The following is a 21431-nucleotide window of genomic DNA, read 5'->3' as shown; positions in this document are numbered from 1 at the left end:
GATATCAAAACTGCAGGGTGAGATGTGAAAGAGAATGACATGCATATTATATTCACCATCCGATTATGCAAACCTCATTCACCCAGATCACGCAGCCCCACTGAGAATCTCGCCTTAATTGATAACCACAACAGAGGCACAAATTCCGAGCATCAGATTTCTGCTGAAACTTACGGTTTGCCAGAAAGGCCTTCTTGGCCTTACTACGGAATAACTTAGTGAGAAAGGTTGGGTCGATTGTCCGCCACATACCCAGCCATATCCCTTGATTCAAGTCGTGTTTACAATGTTTAAAATGCTCTCCGCCAGTGGGACTATGAAATCAGCCCAGGCACCCCCAACCTTCTGCCAGCATCCATGGCAACCGATCGGCAAAGCCGCCGCACTCACGCCTCTCGTTCCCCTGATATTCTGCATATATTCAACGTAGTGTACAGCCGCAACACTGGACCCCTTGTGTATCTCAAACTCCGCTCACACCCACGGCCCAGCATTTCCAACATCCATTATCCCGTTGTGCATCAACGCCCATTCCGCTCACCAGCCGACCTATCCCACGCCACCCAAAACCCTATCCTTCCATGCCCCTTTACTCTGATGAACAGGCATGAGGAGCTATAATTAACTTGTTGAATCAATGAACCCGTCCAACTGTCTGCAACTACCCTGAGGCACATGAGCCATCTGGAAACGCGTACAAACTCCTGGAAATATTTGCAAGCAACTATCAATACCCTAGAAGACTTAGAAATGTTTAAAACACTTTAAAATGCACACACCATCACAGAAATTATTACTACCCGGTGGAAGACTGGAAAACTGCGCAATCTTTCAACTCACGGTTTCCTCTAATGATCTGAAAGGGAACGCAGCTCCGCCATATCTGCCACCCGCTACTGCCCCTCGCAAATTCTACCCGACGAAGGAACAGCACTCCGAAAGCTTCTACTTCCAAATAAACCTGCTCAATTATAACCTGCCGTTGTGTGATTTTTAACTTTGTAAACTCCCGTCCAACACCGCCGCCTCGAAGTTACACTCGCGAATTCCTTCGAATATTACAGACAGCACAGAGAGGAAGTTCGAATGCCTCACCAAAAATACAAGCTAAAGGTGCAGTTGAAAGCACATTCAACCGCCTATGCCACTGCCATGCTCCTGACCATAACGTATGTATCTATATCAGTAATGTTGATTAATTGATCACCTCTAGTGATATACTCCCACAGAAAATGAGAAATTCTCTCTCTATTTACTCTTTGAAAGCCTGGAATCACATTAAGTCATCCGTAAGGTCGCACTCAGCTTTCATTTCCACGAGGAAAGTAAACTATCTGTTCCCTTCCCATATATAACTCCAAACATTTCCTTGCATCATCCTTGCAAATCATCTCTGCAGCACCTCCACTGTCCCACTTGTCTAAGAAGCTGAAATGCATTGCTCGTGGTATAGTTAGTGCGGTCTAACCAATGTTCAATGCTGGCTTATTAGAATCCTCCCAAGAATCAGTTTTAAGTCTTTTGACATGAAACATTTCGTTTTGGTTTGCTTTAGTAATCTCATTCCAAACATGTGACATAGCATTTCGTGACCCGTCTACTTGCCGTTAAATACGATTTTCTTTTTCTCTATCCAGATATGAACTTGCAAAGTAGTTAGTTGTCTCTCTATTCTTCATAGCTAAATGTGCTATCTCATACATTTCTTTGTTCAGCTTCAGTGCATTTACTTGCCCGTTTTGGAGTTTTGAAAATCTATCTTCTAATTTATTGCAGTCTGCTCAACGTGCAAAATCTAAAACTCCACTTTTCTGTCATCAACATCTGTAGAAATTCTGTTTTGGATTCTGTCTAAATCATTACACCTTTGCCGAATGTTGTTCAGATTTTATTTTCATTGCGTAACGGATTCCAATGCCACCGCCGACCGCACACAGATTATTTCTAATTAATATCCACGTCGTTTATTTTCAGTGTACTTTTGATACCTTGTACCTTGTACCTTCTGTTTCAGATTCGTTTCTGCCCCCCAAATAACCATTTTCACATTGCAAGGACAATAAAACCAATCATCAACAATTCCATGTCTCTATAAGTAAGCATTACAAGCCCAAACACAAAGAATGCTGGGGCAAATCTGCAAAATCCGTGGACAAATTTTTAAAGTTTGTTATGACTCTTCTTGAGATCTCATTTTGTCTTTGCGTGGTATGCAATATCAAAGTGAAATTCGACATCATAGAGTAACGTAGACAGCTAAGAATGGTTATTAGTCTGCAAAAGTACTTAACGCAATCAAGATATCAGAACATGATCATGTTTAAAACAAACACAATACTGTTTAAATGCTGCATTTGATCATTACTCACTGAGTTCAGAAAATTATTCGGGATCTGTGGTTTCGTGCAATCAGGATTTCTTTATCGTTTACTGCTGTGTCCTAAGATGTGCAGGTTAGGTAGATTGGCCGCCAAATTGCCCCGTACTGTCTAGGAATGTGCAGGTTCTGTGGGTTGTCCGTGCTAAATGCGGATTTACAGCGAGAAAGTGGGGTTTTGATCTTACGGGATACTCTTCAGAGAGGTCGAATACCTCTTTCTGCATTGTAGGGATTCTATAATTTTTTTGATTGTTTGACCTACCTTTCGCAATACGTGTCTGACGGACTGACGGCAAATGAGGGAATATCATGAATCACATCTAAATGCGCTGCGAATATTCCGCCCACGATAATATCGCCATCTTCAGACAAATTAGGCAAGCCACCTTTTCCTCGAGACTTACAAACCATTCCAGGTGATTCCTGCGTAGACACAACAGCTAGCAATAGGAATATCGAAAACAAAATCATGGCGTTCTTGCAAAGAACCTATCACTAGATTAAACGAAATGAGAAAAAAAATTGAGTTATAAAGGGACTGTTATGACCCGAGGACATCCCACAGCGCCTCACAGCTAACGAGCCACCTTAGACCTGATCAAATAGCCTACATCTCCGAGACACTGCGCACTCAACTTGTTTATGAGGAATTTTCATTCATGCGGTCGTTCGTAATTAATGAATCGTTATTTCTGCAAACAGAATTCACATGAAATAAAAATAAGTCAACTTTTAAACCCCAAGAGAGTCAAAACTTTCAATTCAGAAACAGGTTGTAAGAAGCCTTAATCCTGTTTATGACCATCTCTAAGACTAGATCAAAAGTCGGTCATTCACCCCATCGATCTGATCGTGTCTGATCTCATTATCCTCAAAACCAGCTTCTTGTCTTTTCTCCAAAATATTTGATTCGCGTATTAATTCAAAATCGGTCTCTCTCATACACAAAAATATACTTCACGAACAACCTGCACAAACCTCCGTGGTAACGGATTCCACAGTTCACGACACTCCGAGTGAAGGCACTCAAAAAACCACAGAGATCTGCAGCACAGAAAATGACTTTCAGCGATTACATCTGTGCTGGTCAAAAGCAAGCGTCAAACTATTCTTATCCCATTACCTATTATGGGGCCTATAGCGTTAGAATTTTAAGTGCACATCGAAATACTTGTTCAATGTTCTGAGGGTTTCTGCCTCTATCACCCTAACAGGCATTGATTTCCCGGTATGCACCACCTGCAGCCTAAAGACATTTTTCCTCACATCGCCTGTAAAGCTTCTACCGTAACTTATATAGAGTCATAGAGATGTACAGCATGGAAACAGACCCTTCCGTCCAACCTGTCCATGCCGACCTCATATCCCAACCCAATCTAGTCCCACCTGCCAGCACCCAGCCCATATCCCGCCAAACACTTCCTATTCATATACTCATCCAAACGCCTCTTAAATGTTGTAATTGTACCAGCCTCCACCACTTCCTCTGGCAGCTCATTCCATACATGTACCACCCTCTGCGTGAAAAAGTTGCCCCTTAGGTCTCTTTTATATCTTTCCCCTCTCACCCTAAACCTATGCCCTCTAGATCTGGACTCCTCGACCCCAGGGAAAATACTTTGTCTATTTATCCTATCCATGCCCCTCATAATTTTGTAAACCTCTATAAGGTCACCCCTCAGCCTCCGACGTTCCAGGGAAAACAGCCACAGCCTTTTCAGCCTCTCCCTATAGCTCAAATCCTCCAACCCTGGCAACTTCCTTGTAAATCTACGCCCTTGGTCACTGATTCCTCCATCAAGGGAAATGTTTCTTCCAGTGTACCACAACTATGGCCTTCATTATTTTATATACCTCAGTCAGGTCCCGTCTCATGTCCTGTGTTCGAAGGAAAACAACATTTCTAATCACTCTTCAGTTCTTGTATTCCTCATCTCTGTCTTAAATAGGTTGCTAATTATCCTGAGATTAAGTCCTTTGTTCTGGTATTTCTGAGTAACTAATCTTTCAGTAATTACCCTGTCAAGTTCCCTAAGAATTTTGTATGTTTTGATAAGGTCCCCTTTCATTCTTCTATGTTGTATGATTGCAGGCCCACATTTATTTCCCTTTTAAATAAAAGAGAAAGGGAAGTGTACAGATGCTGGATATCAGAGCCAAAAAATGTGGCACTGGAAAATCAAAGTTGGTCAGGCAGCATCTGAGGACAATCGACGTGTCAGGCATAAGCCCTTCATCAGGAATTGGGGGGTTGGAAGAGGGCTGAGAGATAAATAAGAGGGTGGAAGTGGAGCTCGGGCGGGATGGCAGCTAGCTGGGAACGTGATAGGTAGATGCAGATGGGCATGAGGGTGATCGGTCAGAGGGGAGGGTGGAGCAGATACGTGTGAATGAAGATAGGCAGGTAGGACAGTTAAAGAAGGTGGAGCCAAGTTGGAGGGTTGGGTCTGGGTTGAGGAGAGGGGAGGGGAGATGAGGAAACTGGCGAAATCGATGTTGGAGCTGTGTGGTTGGAGCATCCCAAGGCGGAAGATGAGGCATTCTTCCTCTAGCGGCAGGTAGCTTGGATTTGGCAATGCAGGAGGTCTGGGACTTAAATGTCCTTGGCAGACTGGGAAGGGTAGTTGAAATGGTCGACCACGGGGTGGTGGGGTTGTTTTATGCGTGTGCCCAAGAAATGTTCCCTGAAACATTCCACAAGTTGGCGTCCTGTTGCCCCAATGTAGAGGAGTTCACTTCGAGAGCAATGAACACTGTAGATGAGGTGTTTGGATGCGCAGAAAATCTCTGTTGGATGTGGAAGGATCTTTTGGGGCCTTGGCTGGAGGTGAGGGGGGGTGTGGGTGCAGTTTTTACATATCTCACAGCAGCACAGGAAGGTGCCAGGAGGGCAGTGTGGGTTGGTGGCGGGTGTGGACCTAACCAGGGAGTCAGAGAGCGAATGGTCTCTTTGGAATACTGGTTGGAGTGTGGAGGAAATATTTCTCTGGTGGTGGGGTCTGATTGTAGGTGGAAATGGCAGAGGGTAATGCGTTGTATCCAAAGATTAGTGAGGTGGAAGGTGAGGACCAGAGCTTCTATCTTTGTGGTTGGAAGGGCGGAGGCTAAAAGTATGAGGCTATCTGGGAAGTCCTGGAGTGGAATTAATCCTCCTGGGAGTAGATAAGGCGAAGGTGAAGGATTTGGGTGTAAGGGATAACATTTTTACAGGAGGGGTTTTGGGAGGATGTGTAGTCCAGGTAGCTGTGGGAGTCGGTTGGTTTGAAGTAGATGTCCATGTTGAATTGGTTGCCAGAGATGGAGACGGAGAGGTCCAGGAAGAGGAGGGAGGTGTTGGAGATGGTCCAGCTGAACGGCTGGAGGAAGAATGCCTCATCTCTCAGCTTCGGACTATCGAACCACACGGCAGCAATTTGATTTCACCAATTTCCTCAACTCCACTCCCCCCACATTATCTCAGATTCAACCTTCCAAAACAGCACTGACCTCTTGAACTGTCCTCCCTTCCCACCTATCTTCTCCAACTTCCCTTCTGATGCACTTACTCTCTGAGTAAATAAACTATCTCTGACATCTGTCCTATATCTAACACCCCTCAATTCAAAACTATGTCCTCTCGTGCTAGTCATTGCCACCCGAGGAACATGGCTCTCACTGTCCACCATTTCTAACCCCCTTATTATCTTATATGTCTCAATTCAGTCACCTCTCAGTCTTCTTCTCTCAAACAAAAACAGCGTCAAATCCCCCAACTTTTCCTTGTAAGACTTTCTTTCCATACCAGGGCAACATCCTAGTAAATCTCCTCTGAATCCTTTCCAAAGCTTCCACGTCAGATGGGCCAATGGGCTGAGAAGTGGCAAATGGAGTTTAATTTAGACAAATGCGAGGTTCTGCATTTCGGGAAAGCAAATCTTAGCAGGACTTATACACTTAATGGTAAGGTCCTAGGGAGTGTTGCTGAACAAAGAGACCTTGGAGCGCAAGTTCATAGTTCCTTGAAAGTGGAGTCGCAGGTAAATAGGATAGTGAAGAAAGCGTTTGGTATGCTTTGTTCTATCGGTCAGAGTATTCAGTACAGGAGTTGGGAGGTCATGTTGTGGCTGTACAGGACATTGGTTGGGCCACTGTTGGAATATTGCGTGCAATTCTGGTCTCCTTCCTATCAGAAAGATGTTGTGAAACTTGAAAGGGTTCAGAAAAGATTTACAAAGATGTTGCCAGGGTTGCAGGATCTGAGTTAAAGAGAGAGGCTGAACAGGCTGGGGCTGTTTTCCCTGGAGCGTCACAGGCTGAGGAATGACCTTATAGAGGCTTACAAAATCATGAGCAGAATGGATAGGGTAAATAGACAAAGTCTTTTCCCTGGGGTCGGGGAGTCCAGAACTAGAGGGCATATGTGTAGGGTGAGAGGGTAAAGATATAAAAGAGACCTGAGGGGCAACGTTTTCACGCAGAGGGTGGTGCGTGTATGGAATGAGGTGCCAGGGGAAGTGGTGGAGACTGATACAATTGCAACATTTAAATGGCATTTGGACGGGTATATGAATAGGAAGCGTTTGGAGGGATATGGGCTGGGTGCTGGCAGTTTGGAGCAGATTGGGTAAGGATATCTGGTCGGCATGGACCGGTTGGACCGAAGGGTATGCTTCTGTGCTGTATATCTCTATGACTCTATCCTTCCTATAATGCAGTTACCAGAATTGTACGCAATATTCCAAGTGCTACCACACCAGAGTTTTGTACAGCTGCAGCATGATCTCATGGTTCCGAAAGTCAGTCCCTCTATCAATAAAAGCTAACACACTCTACGCCTCTTCAAAAACCCCATCAACCTGGTTGACAACTATGTATCTGGACACCGAGAACCCTCTGCTCATCTACTCTACCAAGAATCTTACCAGTAGCCTACTAGTCTACATTCCTGTTACTCCTTCCAAAAATACAGTCTATTATATGGGGAGAATGTGCATCTGCTAATCATAAAAGGGCAGTCTGAGAAGAAAATTACTCCAACTAATAAATTAAATGAAAATGATTACGAACGAATAGTAAGGCCAACGTAAAGAGTGTAACTTGTGCATGGAATTCATATCCAGACCAACATGAAAGGCCGCCAATGCGTCAGACTACAAAATAGCCTTCATAACCTTGATACAATGTCGAAATAAATTACATTTGTATTCATTAGAAAAAAAAGCACAAATATATTGAAAATGGATGCAAATTTATAATTCATCGAGGAATATTGACATTGCAACAACAATTTCCAGAATGAACATATTGTGGGAAGAAAGAGAGGAAGCTAAGAACTACAGTGGAGACCCTCTGCCCATCATGTTTTTCTTTGTGTTATTCTCCGGTTTCACTAAGATAATATAACATTTCGGAGCAAAAATGGAAACAAGTAAACCAAAGCTTGACGCCCAAATAGCAAACACTTCGACAGCCACCGTGTACTTTCCAGGAGAGCTGACATAAGCCGGAATAAAAGTGATCCAAACAGCACAGAAGATCAGCATACTGAAAGTTATATACTTCGCGTCGTTGAAATTATCTGGAAGTTTCCGGGCAAGAAAAGCTAGCAGGAAGCATACAATGGACAGAAGACCAATATAACTGGATACGAAATAAAAGGCTTTTAAAGAGCCCACGTCACATTCCAAGATAATAATGTCTCTATAATACGCCATGTTTTTCACTGGATAGGGAGGTGACACAAGGAGCCAGATTGTGCAAACTAAACCTTGAAGAAATGTAAGGACGAACACGCCTAACCGTTGCTGCATGGGTCCAAACCAGTTCATCAAGTTGTTGTTGGGAAGGGTTGCTTTAAAAGCGATCACAACAAGAACAGTTTTCCCTAAAATACAGGAAATACAGAGAACAAATGCAATTCCAAATGCAGTTCGCCGCAACATGCAGGACCATCCGGTCGGTTTCCCAATGAAGGTAAGTGAGCACAGGAAGCAAAGCGTTAGGGCAAAGAGAAGGAGGAAGCTCAGCTCCGAATTGTTCGCTCGAACTATAGGAGTTTCCCGATACCGATAGAATACAGCAGCTGTACCCAGTGCGAGGCACACGCCCACTAATGCAAGTGCTACTAAGACGTAGGCGAGAACTTCTTGAAAGGAAAGGAATTCAATCTTTTTGGGAACACATCGATCTTTTTGCTGATTCGACCAGTATTCCAATGGACACTTTACGCAATCGATGGAATCTGAAAGAATGAAAGAATCTTCCTTTTATTACGAAAATGATATTGTCACAAGCTAACATGGTATTCGGTCCCGCGTTCATGCATACCTGTGGTGTTGCTGATCTCACCATCGCCGCACTCTGCACAATCAAAACAACATATTGGCTGACCTTTCCTGCTGACCTTTCTTGTTCCAGGAGAGCAAGGTTCTGAGCAAAGAGCGCGTGGAATCTAAAACAAAGGAAATAATGCCATGTTATCCACATAATAGATTCACAGCGTAACACACATGGAAATATTCGTAATTTGCCATGAAGAGAGGTATACTGCAAGACCGGGAAGCCTACTCTTCCACTGTGAACTGTACGTTTTCCCCTTCAAATCTTGAACCAATAGTCTTTTTAATGTTGACTGTTCGATGTGTTGCTACCATTCCCTCAAGCAGTGCATTTAAGATCATAACAATTCTCTGGGTGTTGCCTTTTAAATCTGGTTCATTCGCTCCAGGATTGGCTAATCTTCTGCCGGTGGAAGTTGCTCTCCAAGTCACACAACTTTGATTTGACAATTTATTGCTCTTATTTCATTCACGTTGAATCAAAGTCATTGAACCTCCTGCCAACAACGCTGGAGATGTACCAGCACCAGCTGGCTGTGGTACTTGTAGGAGAAGATACAAGAATGTTTTCTTGACAATGATTCGGCTTAAAACGTTTTCTGCCTAACGACTCACACGGATCATTGTGAACTTTTATGAAGCCCTGCAATGACAACTGCCATTTTACTTAACATATATTTTGTTTTAAAATGAAGTACAATTTGATGTGCACTTGTTTGTTATTGTTTGTAAATATCTAACACTAGGAAAAATATCAAAAATGTTGCTCTGCTAGACAAAATCTATTAGTGCAGAGGCTGGTTATGACTTGCAAGTGAATGCATCAAAGATACATTTTGATTAACATGGCTTTAATACATTGCACAATTAACATTCTGAATGTTCCTGCAACGGTTGTGGAAAATCGAAGAGAAAAGTGATTGCCAGTTGGATTGCAGTATCACCACTAATTTCCTTCCAGTGTAAATATCAACCCTGATGCTGTGATCAACTTAAAGATTGCATTGCAAATCGTTTTTGAAGAACTGGTCGTTGTGAACACAGATTGTATTCAGTAACAGTTGCCACTTATTTGAAGAACATATTTCATAACAAGGTAGGAGTGTCGATAATGTAAAGTTGAGACCTATCAGTGAAACATGCTTGTAAATGCAATGGATTTATTTTTCTCTCTTAAACTAATAAAGGTAATTATCGTCTGTTATCTACGAATGCCTTAAACCATTCTCTAAATGAACACTGACTACAGATGACAGAAACCCACCCAAAGCAGTTTTCCTCTCTTCACACAGAGTACAACTGGCAAGAGAATGCAAACGCATGGAATTAAGCTTAGTGTGTGAGTTTAAGAGTATGAAACTTCATCTTTTGCAATCTTACAATCTAAAGTAAAGGGAACGATGGACAGTTAGGAATTGTATTTTAATTTCTTTCAGGCCTAAGGAGAGTTTAAACGAGCTCCCCTAGTACTGTAGCCACTTCACGTAATTAAGCTAATTACGTAAACTGGTTAGATCTGGTCTTTGTAGGTTGGCAGGGTATAATATAAATGCTGGACCTAAAATGCTCCCAACACAAAATGCGACCTGCAAGAGAATGCAAAATTGGGAATTGAGCTAAATGTGGGAGTTTAGCTGAGTGGGAGAAGGAGGCCTTACGTTATTCCGGCCATTTTTGCAAGGGACTGCTTTGTTTTAGTCGTATTACTGCTTCGATAAAAGAGCGTATCTAGGTGAAAACCAGGCTTTGTTGAGGAGGGCGAGCTGCTACAAGGCAAAGGTTAGGTCAGAGGCCTTCCCCCCAACACCCACTCACCATCCTCATCCCCACCCCGAGAAATCTGTTAGTTGTTAATGGGGTAGAGATGGCGTGAGTGGTATGCTCTATCTGTCAGATGTGGGAGATCTCGGAGTAGCTTGAGAGAATGGTCACACCGCAGGCATAGTCAGGAAGACAAGTGACAACAATGCAGATAGTAGAAGAGTCTCGTATGGCTATCCCCCTCTCAACAATTTTATCGTCTTGGATATAGTTGGGGTCTGTGCAAATACATAAGGGGAAAATAGCTGGCTACAGCAGCCAAAGTTTTGGCACCATTTCTGGCTCTGCTGTAAAGCGGGGTATGGAAGAGTCCACGCATGCTATTAGAACACAGAACATGGAATGGTGTAGCACAAAACAGGTCCTTCAGCCCACGATTTTGTGTCAAGCATTTACCTTAATCTAAGATCAACCTAACGTACATATGCCTCAATTCATTGCGGTCCATGTGCTTGTCCAGTAGTCGCTTAAATGTCCCAAATGTTTCTAACTCTACTGCCAACACTGGCAGTGCATTCCACGCACCCAAAGCTCTCTGCGTAAAGGAACTACCTCTGACATCTGCACCATACCTTCCTCCAATCACCTTAAAATTGTGACCCCGCGTGACAGCCATGTATGCCCTGAGGAAAAGTCTCTGGCTGTCTACTCTATCTATGCCTCTCACTACCTTGTACATCTCTTCATCTGTCCAGTGTGAAAAGCTCTAGCTCCCTCAACCTCTCTACATAAGACAAGCCCTTCAATCCAATCAGCATTTTGGTAAATGTCCTCTACATCATCTCTAAAGCGTCTACAACCTTCTAATAATGAAGTGACCAGAACTGTACATAATATTCCAATTGTGGTCTAACCAGGGTTTTATAGAGCTGCAGCAAAACCTCGGGGCTCTTCAACTCAATCCCCCTGTTAAGGCAAGCCAAAATTCCACGCACCGGTTTGACAGCCCTATCAACTTGGGTAAGAAAGTGAGGACTGCAGATGCTGGAGATCAGAGCTGAAAACGTGTTGCTACAAAAGCGCTGCTGAAAATGTGTTGCTGGAAAAGCACTGAAGAATGTTGTTCCTCCTGAAGAAGGGTTGATGCCCGAAACTTCGATTCTCCTGTTCCTTGGATGCTGCCTGACCTGCTGCGCTTTTCCAGCAACACATTTTCAGCTATCAACTTGGGTGGCAACTTTGAGGGATCTATGTATGTGGACCCCCAAGATCCCGCTTTTCCTCCACACTGCAAAGAATCTTCTCTTTAAACCAGCGTTCAGCATTCAAATTCGATCTTCCAAAATAAGTAATTTCACATTTATCCAAGTTTAACTCGATCTGCCACTTCTCATCCGAGCTCTGCGTCCTGTCAATGTCTTGTTGAAACCTACAACAGCCCTGGACACAATGTACGGACCACCGATCTTTATGTCATCGGCAAACTTAATAATCCCACACTTCCACTACTTCATCCAAGTAATTTATAAAAATTACAAAGAGCAGAGGCCCAAGAACAGCTCCTAGCAGGTCACCATTGGTCGCTGACCTCCAGGCAGAATGCTTTCCATCACTACCATGTGCTATCTTCTTTCGGCCAACCATTGCATATACTACATTATAGGAAGGATGTGGAAGTTTTGGAAAGGGTTCAGAGGAGATTTACTAGGATACCGCCTGATATGGAGGAAAGGTCTTCCGAGGAAAGCCTGGAGGACTTGAGGTTGTTTTCGTTGGAGAGAGAAAGGTTGAGAGTTGACTTAATTGGGACATATAAGATAATCAGAGGGTTAGATAGGGTGGACAATGAGAGCCTTTTTCCTCGATGGTGATGGCTAGCACGAGGGGGAATAACATTAAATTGAGGGGTGATAGATATAGGACAGATGTCAGAAATAGTTTCTTTGCACAGAGAATAGTAGGGGCATGGAACGCACTGCCTGCAACAGTAGTTGGCTCGCTAAGTTTAAGGACATTTAAATGGTCATTAGATAGACATATGGATGAAAATGGAGCAGTATCAGTTAGATGGGCTTCAGATTGGTTTCACAGGTCAGCACAACATCGAGGGCCAAAGGGCCTCTACTGCACTGTAATGTTCGATGTTCTATGTCCTAATTCTGTATCCACACAGACCAATGTTCCTGTATCCCAAACCTCCTAACTTTCTGAATGAGTGTATCATGGGGAACCTTATCAAATGCCTTACTGAAATCCATATATACCACATCCACTGCTCAACCTTAGTCAACTTGTCTCATCACATCCTCAAAGAACTCAATAAGGCTTGTGAGGCATGACCTGCCCTCACAAAGCCATGCTGATTATCTTTACTCAAACTATGTTTTCCAAATAGTCAGAAATCCTATCTCTCAGAATTCTCTCTGTACCAGGCTTACCACAGGCATAAGACTGACTAGTCACTAATTCCTACGGATTTCCCTATCCCTTTTCTTTAACAGAAGAACAACATTCGCCTCCCTCCAATCACCTGGTATTACTCCCGTGGAGAGTGATGATGCAAATATCATTGCCAGAGGCGCAGCAATCTTATTCCTTGGTTTCCTGTGGTAACCTTGGATATATCAGGTCTAGCCATGGGGACTTATCTTTCTTGATGCTTCCCAGAATTTCCAGCACATCCACCTTTTTTAAAATATCAATCTGTTCAAGCCTAGTAATCTGGTCCATGACGTTCCCATTATCAACAAAGTCCCTCTCTCTAGTGAATACTGAAGCAAAAAACTAAATTGGGCCACCCTAACCTCTTCAGACTCCAGGCACAAGTTCTTTTCACTATCTCTGAGCAGCCCTACCCTCAATATGACCATTTTCATATTCCTCACATAAACTAGAATGCCTTCCTAATCCTTCCTGCCGACGCTTTCTCGTGCCCACTCCTAGCACTCTTAAGTCAATTTTTGAGATCTTTCCTAGTTACACTGTAATCCTCTAAAGGTGTGCCAGATCCTTGCTTCATTAACCTTAACTATGCTTCCTTCTTCCTCTTGACGAGAAGTTCCTCTTCTCTTGTCATCCAAGGCTCCTTCATCTTATCATTTCTTGCCCATTTCAGTGGGACAAAGTTATCCAACACTCACAAGTGTTCCTTAAATAGCCTCCATATTTCTGTTGTTTTTTTCCCTTAGAATAACTGTTCCCAATTTATACTCCAAAGCTCCTGTCTAATCCCTCCCCTAATTAAGTACCTTCCCATATGGTCTGCTCCTATCCCTCTCCATGGCTATGGTAAGCATGAGGCAGTTGTGATCACTGTCACAACATGCTCTCCCACTGAGAGATCCAACACCCAGCCTGGCTTGTTGCATAGCACCAAATGCATATGGCCTCTCAACATACCTCCACCGCCACCCCCCACCCCCTCCCCCCACCCCCGTCGGCCCATCTACATATTGAGTCCCGAATCCTTCCTGATACTCATCACAAAATCGGCTCCATCCAGATCATCTGCACTAAGGAGGTTCCAATCAATATCAGGGAGTTGAATTACCCACAACAACAAATCTGTTACATCTGCATCTTTCAAAGATCTGTTGTCCCATCTGTTCTTCCATCTCTCTGCTGCTATTGGTGGTGGTGGGGGGGGGGGGGGTCTATAGAAAGCACCAAATAAAGTGATAAAGTGACTGTTCCTTTCCTGTTACTTACTTCCACCCATACTGACTCGGCAGACAAACCGTCCCCAACAACTATCTTTTCTGCAGCTGTGATGCACTCTCTAATTAACAATGCTACACCCCCTCATCTTTTTACCTTCCACCCTATTCTTTTTATAACATCTAATCGCTGGAACATCCAGCAATCATTCCTGCCCCTGTGAAATCCTTGTCTCCGTTATGGCCACAACATCATAGTTGTGATAGCAATTGTGATAGTTAATCGAGTCAGTGACACAGACAGATAATTATGTGGCCACCGGCGATGTTCTAGGATAGTGTGTTGTCTCCTTAGTGCCACGGTTAAGAGCATCTCAGAGTAGTTGCGGAAAATCCGCATAGGTAAGTGTAAGCAGCCTGAAGTCATTACACATATTGGTAACAGAAACATATGTAGAAAAAGGGATGAAGTCCTGCTAAGCGAATACAGGGAAGTAGGCCAGAGCTCATAAAAAAGGACCTCGGTGAGAGTAATACCTGGCTTACTCCCCATGCCAAGTACGAGTGATAGTAGGAATAACACATAGGTCAGAAGAATGTGTGGCAGAAGAGTTGGTGCAGTGGGAAGGGATTAACATTTTTGGAACATTAGGATCTCTTCTGGGGTCAACGTGACATGTGTAAGAGAGTATTATCACACCTGAACTGGAGGAGGACCAATATCCTGATGGGCTGATATTGCGAGAGCTACTCAGCAGGATTTAAACTGGTCTGACACGAGAGTACGACCTTAAGTAGTAGGAAGACAAAACAGGAGATTAATGTTGGGCAGAAGTTAAAGAGAGCAGGTTGCATGGACAAGGCAGGCAAGAGCAAAGCAGAGAACGAGAAAATATTGGTGAATTAAAATGTATTAATTTCAGAGCAAGAGGCCTGAGAGGTAAGACAGATGAATTCATGATGTGGATTAAACATGAGACTGGCATGTCATAACTCTTGCACAAACATGGCTGAGGGTGGGGTAGCACTGGCAGCTCAGTATTTCAGGGTACAAATCCCTTGGAAGGATAGGAGAGGCAAGAGAGGAAGGGAAATGGTGTTCCTGATTTGAGAAAACATTAAGGCAATACTGAGCGAGGATATTCCTGAAGGATTGTCCGGTGAAGATATATGGATGGAACTGAGATATTGGAAGGGGTTGATCACTTTGAAGGGAATGTACTATAGGCTGCAAAGTAGTCAGAGGGAAATTGAGGCACACATATGTAAGGATATCGCAAATAGCTGTCAGGATAATAAGGTTGTATTAGAAGGGGATTTTAACTTCCCAAGCGGACTGGGACTGCTATTGGGTTAAGGGCTTGGATGGGCAGAAATTTGTTAAGTTTGTTCAAGAAAATGTTTTCAATCAAAATGTAGATGGTCCCATTAGAGAAGGGACAAAAGTCAGCCTCCTTTTCAGAAATAAGGTACGGCAAGAATCTGAGATGTTAGTGGGGCAGTACTTTGGGACCAGTGACCATAATTCTCTAGCTTCAAAATTGTTATGGGAAAGGATAGGCCTGGCCCACAAGTTAAAACTCTGAACTGGGGCAAGAGCAATTTTGATGGTATCAGACAGGAACTTTGAAAAGTTAACTTGGTAGGCTGCTTGCAGGTAAAGGAATGAGTCCCAAGGGGGGAACTCTCCAAGGTGAATTATTGAGAGTTCAGGGGTAGTATGTTCCTGTTAGTATAAAGGACAAAGCTGGCAGATATAAGCAAAAATAGGATGATTAGAGATATTGAGGTACTGGTCAATATAACAAAGTAGGCATATGTCACCTACAGACAGCTGTGATCATCTTAATCCCTTCAGTAATATAGGTAGTGTAGGAGTACACTTGAGAGAAGTCAGAACGGCAAAAGCGGGGCATCAGGTAATCTTGACAGATAAGGTATATGAGAATCCAAAGAAATTGTACAAGTATATTAAGGGTAAAAGAATAACTAGGACGAGAAAAGGCCCCATTAAAGATCATTGAGGCCATCTATGTGACGAACTGCAGAAGATTAGTAAGATCCGAAATGAATGTTTCATGTCAGTATTCACTATGAAGAAAGACATGGAAGCTCAGAAATTTGGGAAAATAAGTAATGATGACTTGCATAGAGTCCACTTTACATAAGCAGAGGTACTGGAAGTCTTAAAATAAGGAAAGGTAAGTAAATCCCCAGAAGGTGATGAAGTCTATCAAGGACGTTTTGGGAAATGAAGGAAAAAATTATGGGCCCTTTATTGGGGATATTTGTATCATCAACAGCCGAGGATGAGGAGATGAAAGACAGAAGGGGGACTACTGTTCTGCCATTATTTAAGACAGGCTACAAGGAAAAGCCAAGTAACTGTCAGCTGGTGAGCCTGATGTCAGTGGTAAGTTGGTGGAGGGGATTTTGAAAGACAAGACTTAAATGTATTTGCTAAAGCAAGGAATTAATAGGAGTAGTCAGCATAGCGTTGTGGGTGGAAATTGTGTCTTACAAACTTGATTGAGTTTTTTTTTAAGACTTGACCATGAAGATAGATGCAGGTAAACATTTGGGAACATGGACCTTATTAAGGACTTTGATAAGATTTTGCATGGTAGTCTGCTGGTAAGGTTAGTTTACACAAAATCCAGTGAAAGCTAGCCAAATGGCTACAAAATTGGCCTGATAATAGTTAACTGAATGTGGTGCTAGAGAGTCGTCTTTCGGACTTGATGCCTATGACCAGCAGTGTACCACAAAGATCTTGGTTCCACAGTTGTTCATATAAACGATTTGGATGAGAATATTGGAGGCATGAAAAGAAGTTGTATGTGTTTTTATGCATCATTAGCATCACTGGCAAGGCCTGTATTTATTTTCCTTTCCTATAGTTCCATGGGTGTGTTAACCATATTTATTAATTCAAGAGCATGTATTTTCTGTATGTTAATTCCATCAAGGCCTTTCATAATCTTAAAATCCTCCTATCAGCTCACCACTTGGAAAGAAAACAAACTTGACGATTGGCTACAACTAACAGGTACAGAACTTCCTGGAGAAAAATAGCAGGTCTATCAATATCTACGATGAGGAAACAGAGCCAACTCTTTTGAGTCCAGACATTTGTCTTCTTGGCTGTTAACTCTCTGAATCGATATACATAATGAATACAGAAATATCCTTACTTCCAGATAGGAATTAAAAGGGGGAATCCAAAATATTGACAAAAACATGATTTATTTCATGTCAGATGTTTTGCAACCAAAAAGGCAATCAGAAGTGGAGAATGAAAACTGCATTCCTACCTATTGAACTGTACAGAATACTCATTGTGAAAAGCAGGAGCAAAGCGTTATGCTTTTACTGGTAGAGGAAGAATTAAGATGAAAAGAAATAGCCTAGAAAACTCTTCGGTTGTATGTAAAGCTATAAGAAGGGAAAATAAGGCCTTGCCTGTAATGCTCATGGACTAATGATACATAAGAGCCATGCAGCTTCTTTCCAATTTTTTCACATATAAATTTCAATTTTTGCCATGATTTCTCAGTGCAAATCATAAGGATCATACCTGCTTATCAGTGGAGCTCCACATGATATCGTCGGTATTCAGGACAAGTTCTTCTCCCTCTGGCGCTGAACCTTCATAGTATCCAATATTTACAATTTCAAGTGAACTTTCCGTTCGCATTTGTAAATTTACTATGTCATACGTCGGGACTGGATCACCATTTTCGTCAAAATATACGACTTCTCCAGTCTTAGCAGTGAAATTTACCAACTGAAGGTAATGCAGCAGCTACAGGAAAACAATGCAAGACATGTAGATCTTTGGCCGTCAGCTGAATCCATACATTAAAATTCATTTAAACTCATTTCAGCAAATGAACACTGAAGTTGGAAAGGAATGATATCACAAACTGTCATCTGGAGGGAAACAAATAAAGCTTAGAGATCCATCCTCTATTTTTGTAAGTTTCTGATCCTCGTACTCAGAATCGCTCTGTTTGAGAAAATGTGGACATTAGATCCAATAAAGAGGTTTTTTTTTCTGACAGCGCAGAATAGCTGCCAGGGACTGCTGAATTGTTGGAAGGACATGTTTCAAATTAAGCATTCCACTGAGGATTAAGGCCCAAACAACACCTTGAAACTCGCCACTATCTACTGCAGAACAAAAACTAGGACCGATACTCTGATGTTATTTGTGGCATGTTATTGGGAACTATACAGGGTATTTATTGCTTTCAACATCACAGCAATGCCTGACCTTCACAAGCCCCTCTTTGTCTGTAGGATGCTGCTGAAGGGCTTACGGATTTGGAGGTCTTTGCAAGGACATCCTATTCGATTTGATACCAACTTTCTGTTTTAAGCGAATTTTCAATATTTCTCATATCCAAATTTTATATTGGAACAGATTTGCGCTATTGGTGTGATTTTCTTTCATTCTCTGAGGGAAACATTGGGTCCATCCAAATAAGATTGGTTGCGAAAAGGGAGCCTTAAAAAAGCTACAAGTAAAAGTCGAACAGCACACACATTCATGCTTGAAGGCGTTAGTGGGCTGTATCTGAAACAAAATTAAATATTTTCCTACCTGCCCGGGTTGAAATCTTGAAATGTGAGCACAAGCATTATTCATAAACGGGCCATTGCCTTCTTCACAGGATAGCATATCGTCAAGTGCATGTGCGACAGCATAAACCGCTTTGTACACATGGTAGGAACTTCCGTCCATGATAGCTGGAAGATAGGCATTTTCCAACCCATTTAAATGTTCATTCCCTGTGCATGACCGCACTTGGAATGTAGAACTTCGAGTCTCTGTCTCGTTGCCCTTTGTTAAAGAGCACGAAAATAGAGTCTCCCAAAACGTCTTCACAAAAACGCTTTCAGGAAACCGAGAAGGATGAATTTTCAGAAGGTGATCTCTGAGGCCGGCTACTTCTGTCCTACGGGTGGCTGGACCAATGGCCCCAGTGAGAAACCCTACTCTCTCTTCAGGTGAAAATATATCTTCTGTAATCCACCCTTCACTTCCAATCCATTGTATCCCCGTTACGTTTTGGCGCAATATCTCCTTAATTAACACTCGCATATCGGTGCCATGCAGAAATCCAACCACAACCTTTGTTGTCGCCTCTTTCATCACCTGCACTATTTTATGAATTTTCTTGGCAGAATCGGTTCTGTGAAACGATTCCGAGTACGCGATGCAAATCCCTATTTTTTGAGCCTCTTTAACAAATGTTCTCATCCCAAAATTCCCATAATCTGTGTTACTTCTAACCGTCCCAATCCAATTCCAGCCGAATGTTTTCACAAGTTCAGCGAGAAGTTTGGACTGATGTTTGTCGCTTGGTATCGTTCTGAAGAAAGTCGGGTATTCTTGCTTATCGCTCAGACAGGAGCAAGTCGAGAAGTAACTGATCTGCAACGAAAAGCGTGAAAATATGAAAACATTCCTTCACTGCATTTGGATTTTTTTTAAACGCACGTCAAGATTTTCATTATGAATTAATTTTATTTTTGCACATTACCGCAATGTCAAATCTTACCTCCGATTGTTGGAAGTAATCAAACAAAATAAATCCTTTGCAGAGTTGTTAAGACAACAAATGAGAAGCTGAAATTTATAATCATCAACACCGTGGTTGCGTGGGAACTATCTTCCTTCAGCGTTCTGGCAATGGACCTTTCTACTAGCATATTAAAGATAGTCTGAAATAACCCCTATTCCTCTGACTGCAGTGTCGCTACACGTTGTGGCAGTGCACTCATAAGCCAAACGCAGGAGGTTGCGGCATGGTTCTAATATCCGGAGATAAGCAAACCACAAAAGTAGATTCTGGGGATATAACAATAGATATGCGTGATATCCACAAATCCCACTATAGCAAATAATAATATTTGAATTCAATAAAATCAGGAATACACAAAAAATCTACCCTGATTACATTTTGGGTGGCACGGAAGCTCAGTGGTTAGCACTGCTGCATCACTGTGCGAGGGAACCGGTTTCGATGACACCGTTGGGTGACTGGTTAGAGATTACGCGTCCTCCCCATGTCGTTGTGAGTTTACTCCAGTTGCTTTGCTGTCCTCCATCAATTGAAAGATGCGCTGTTAGGTGGATTAGTAATGCTAAATTGCCCCCTCATTATCCAGGTCTCTGCATGCTAGGTGGTCGGCACTATAAATGCTGGGAGAGGGTGGAATGCTCTTCGGAGTGTCAGCGTCCACTCCATGCTCCAACTGGCATCTATTCACACTGTCGGGCCACGATTCTAACGGCATTGTAAAAGTGCAGTTCAAATACTTGAAATATTACCATCGGAATTCCGAACGCTCCAACTGTCCTTGCGGCTGTAATGGATGAGGTGGATATATCACAGCCAATAATGGCTGCAACATTGGAAGAACCTTTACAATCTGGGTACTCAATTAGTTCTTCTTCTCCATTCACCAAAACTAGCGCTGCTTTCGACGCTATCGCGGAGGTCGAGCAGTCATCGTAGATCTCATATCCCAGAGTGATATTCGGAAGTAGATTTTTGCTCCTGTTTATTTCTTCAATAGCAAAAATCATGGTCTGCATCAGGCGAAAGCTTGAGATGTCAAAACTGCATGGTGAGATGAGAAAGAAAATTATGTGCATATTTAATTCAACATCAAACTTTGTGGATGACTTTCACCCAGATATTCCAGATATACCGCACCAGCTCCCTCCCCCCTCCCCACCCCCGGCCTCAACTCAATTGAGAATCACCATAGAAACAGAAATTCTGACCAACAGATTTAGGCTGGAACTTGCAGTTTACCGGAAAGAGGTACTTGGGAACCCATGATCACGAGCCCAACGGGTAATTTCGGTGAGCGGATTACCCGCCACATGTCCCGCTATTTGCCCTGATTAATGTAGTGATTGCAAGTTTTCAAAAGTCTGGTCGTCACCCGTAGTGTCAAACCAGCCAGGGCAGCCCCAAGTACAGATGGCTTCAACGTCAACTGATCGACAAGGCTGCTGCAGACCCATACCTCTTGTTACCTCAGCATTCTGCATGCATTACTCGCGGTCCGACACACTGGAATCCGGTTAACTTCCGGACTGCACTAACACCAACACCCCAAAATGAACAACATCCAGTATTCCTTTATTTATCAAACCCGACGACACACGCCAACCGAGTTCCCCCACTTCACCCTATTCCAAAGCAAAAGTTGCTCAACTCTACACCCCCGCCCAACCCTCCGCCCACCAACTTTCACGATTTGACTCGTAGGGTCATCGAGATGTACAGCGCAGAT

The 21431-nt window shown here is 42.9% G+C and overlaps 1 protein-coding gene across 1 annotated transcript; it reads right to left on the bottom strand.

The window, feature by feature from the left end:
* Positions 1–7692: 7692 nt before the first annotated feature.
* Positions 7693–20736, bottom strand: LOC140478614 (extracellular calcium-sensing receptor-like). The gene is made up of 5 exons (XM_072571831.1): positions 20455–20736; positions 18721–19554; positions 17692–17919; positions 8687–8810; positions 7693–8600 (listed from the first exon to the last, which is right to left on the bottom strand). Exons 1-5 carry the CDS (start codon positions 20719–20721, stop codon positions 7693–7695), a joined length of 2361 nt encoding a protein of 786 aa, XP_072427932.1. The 5' UTR covers positions 20722–20736.
* Between the last annotated feature and the right edge of the window lie 695 nt (positions 20737–21431).

Source organism: Chiloscyllium punctatum, chromosome 6 (assembly GCF_047496795.1).
Source record: "Chiloscyllium punctatum isolate Juve2018m chromosome 6, sChiPun1.3, whole genome shotgun sequence".
Classification (NCBI taxonomy): Eukaryota; Metazoa; Chordata; class Chondrichthyes; order Orectolobiformes; family Hemiscylliidae; genus Chiloscyllium; species Chiloscyllium punctatum.
Note: the sequence above shows the minus strand (reverse complement) of the source record. Positions and strands in the feature narration are given on the sequence as shown.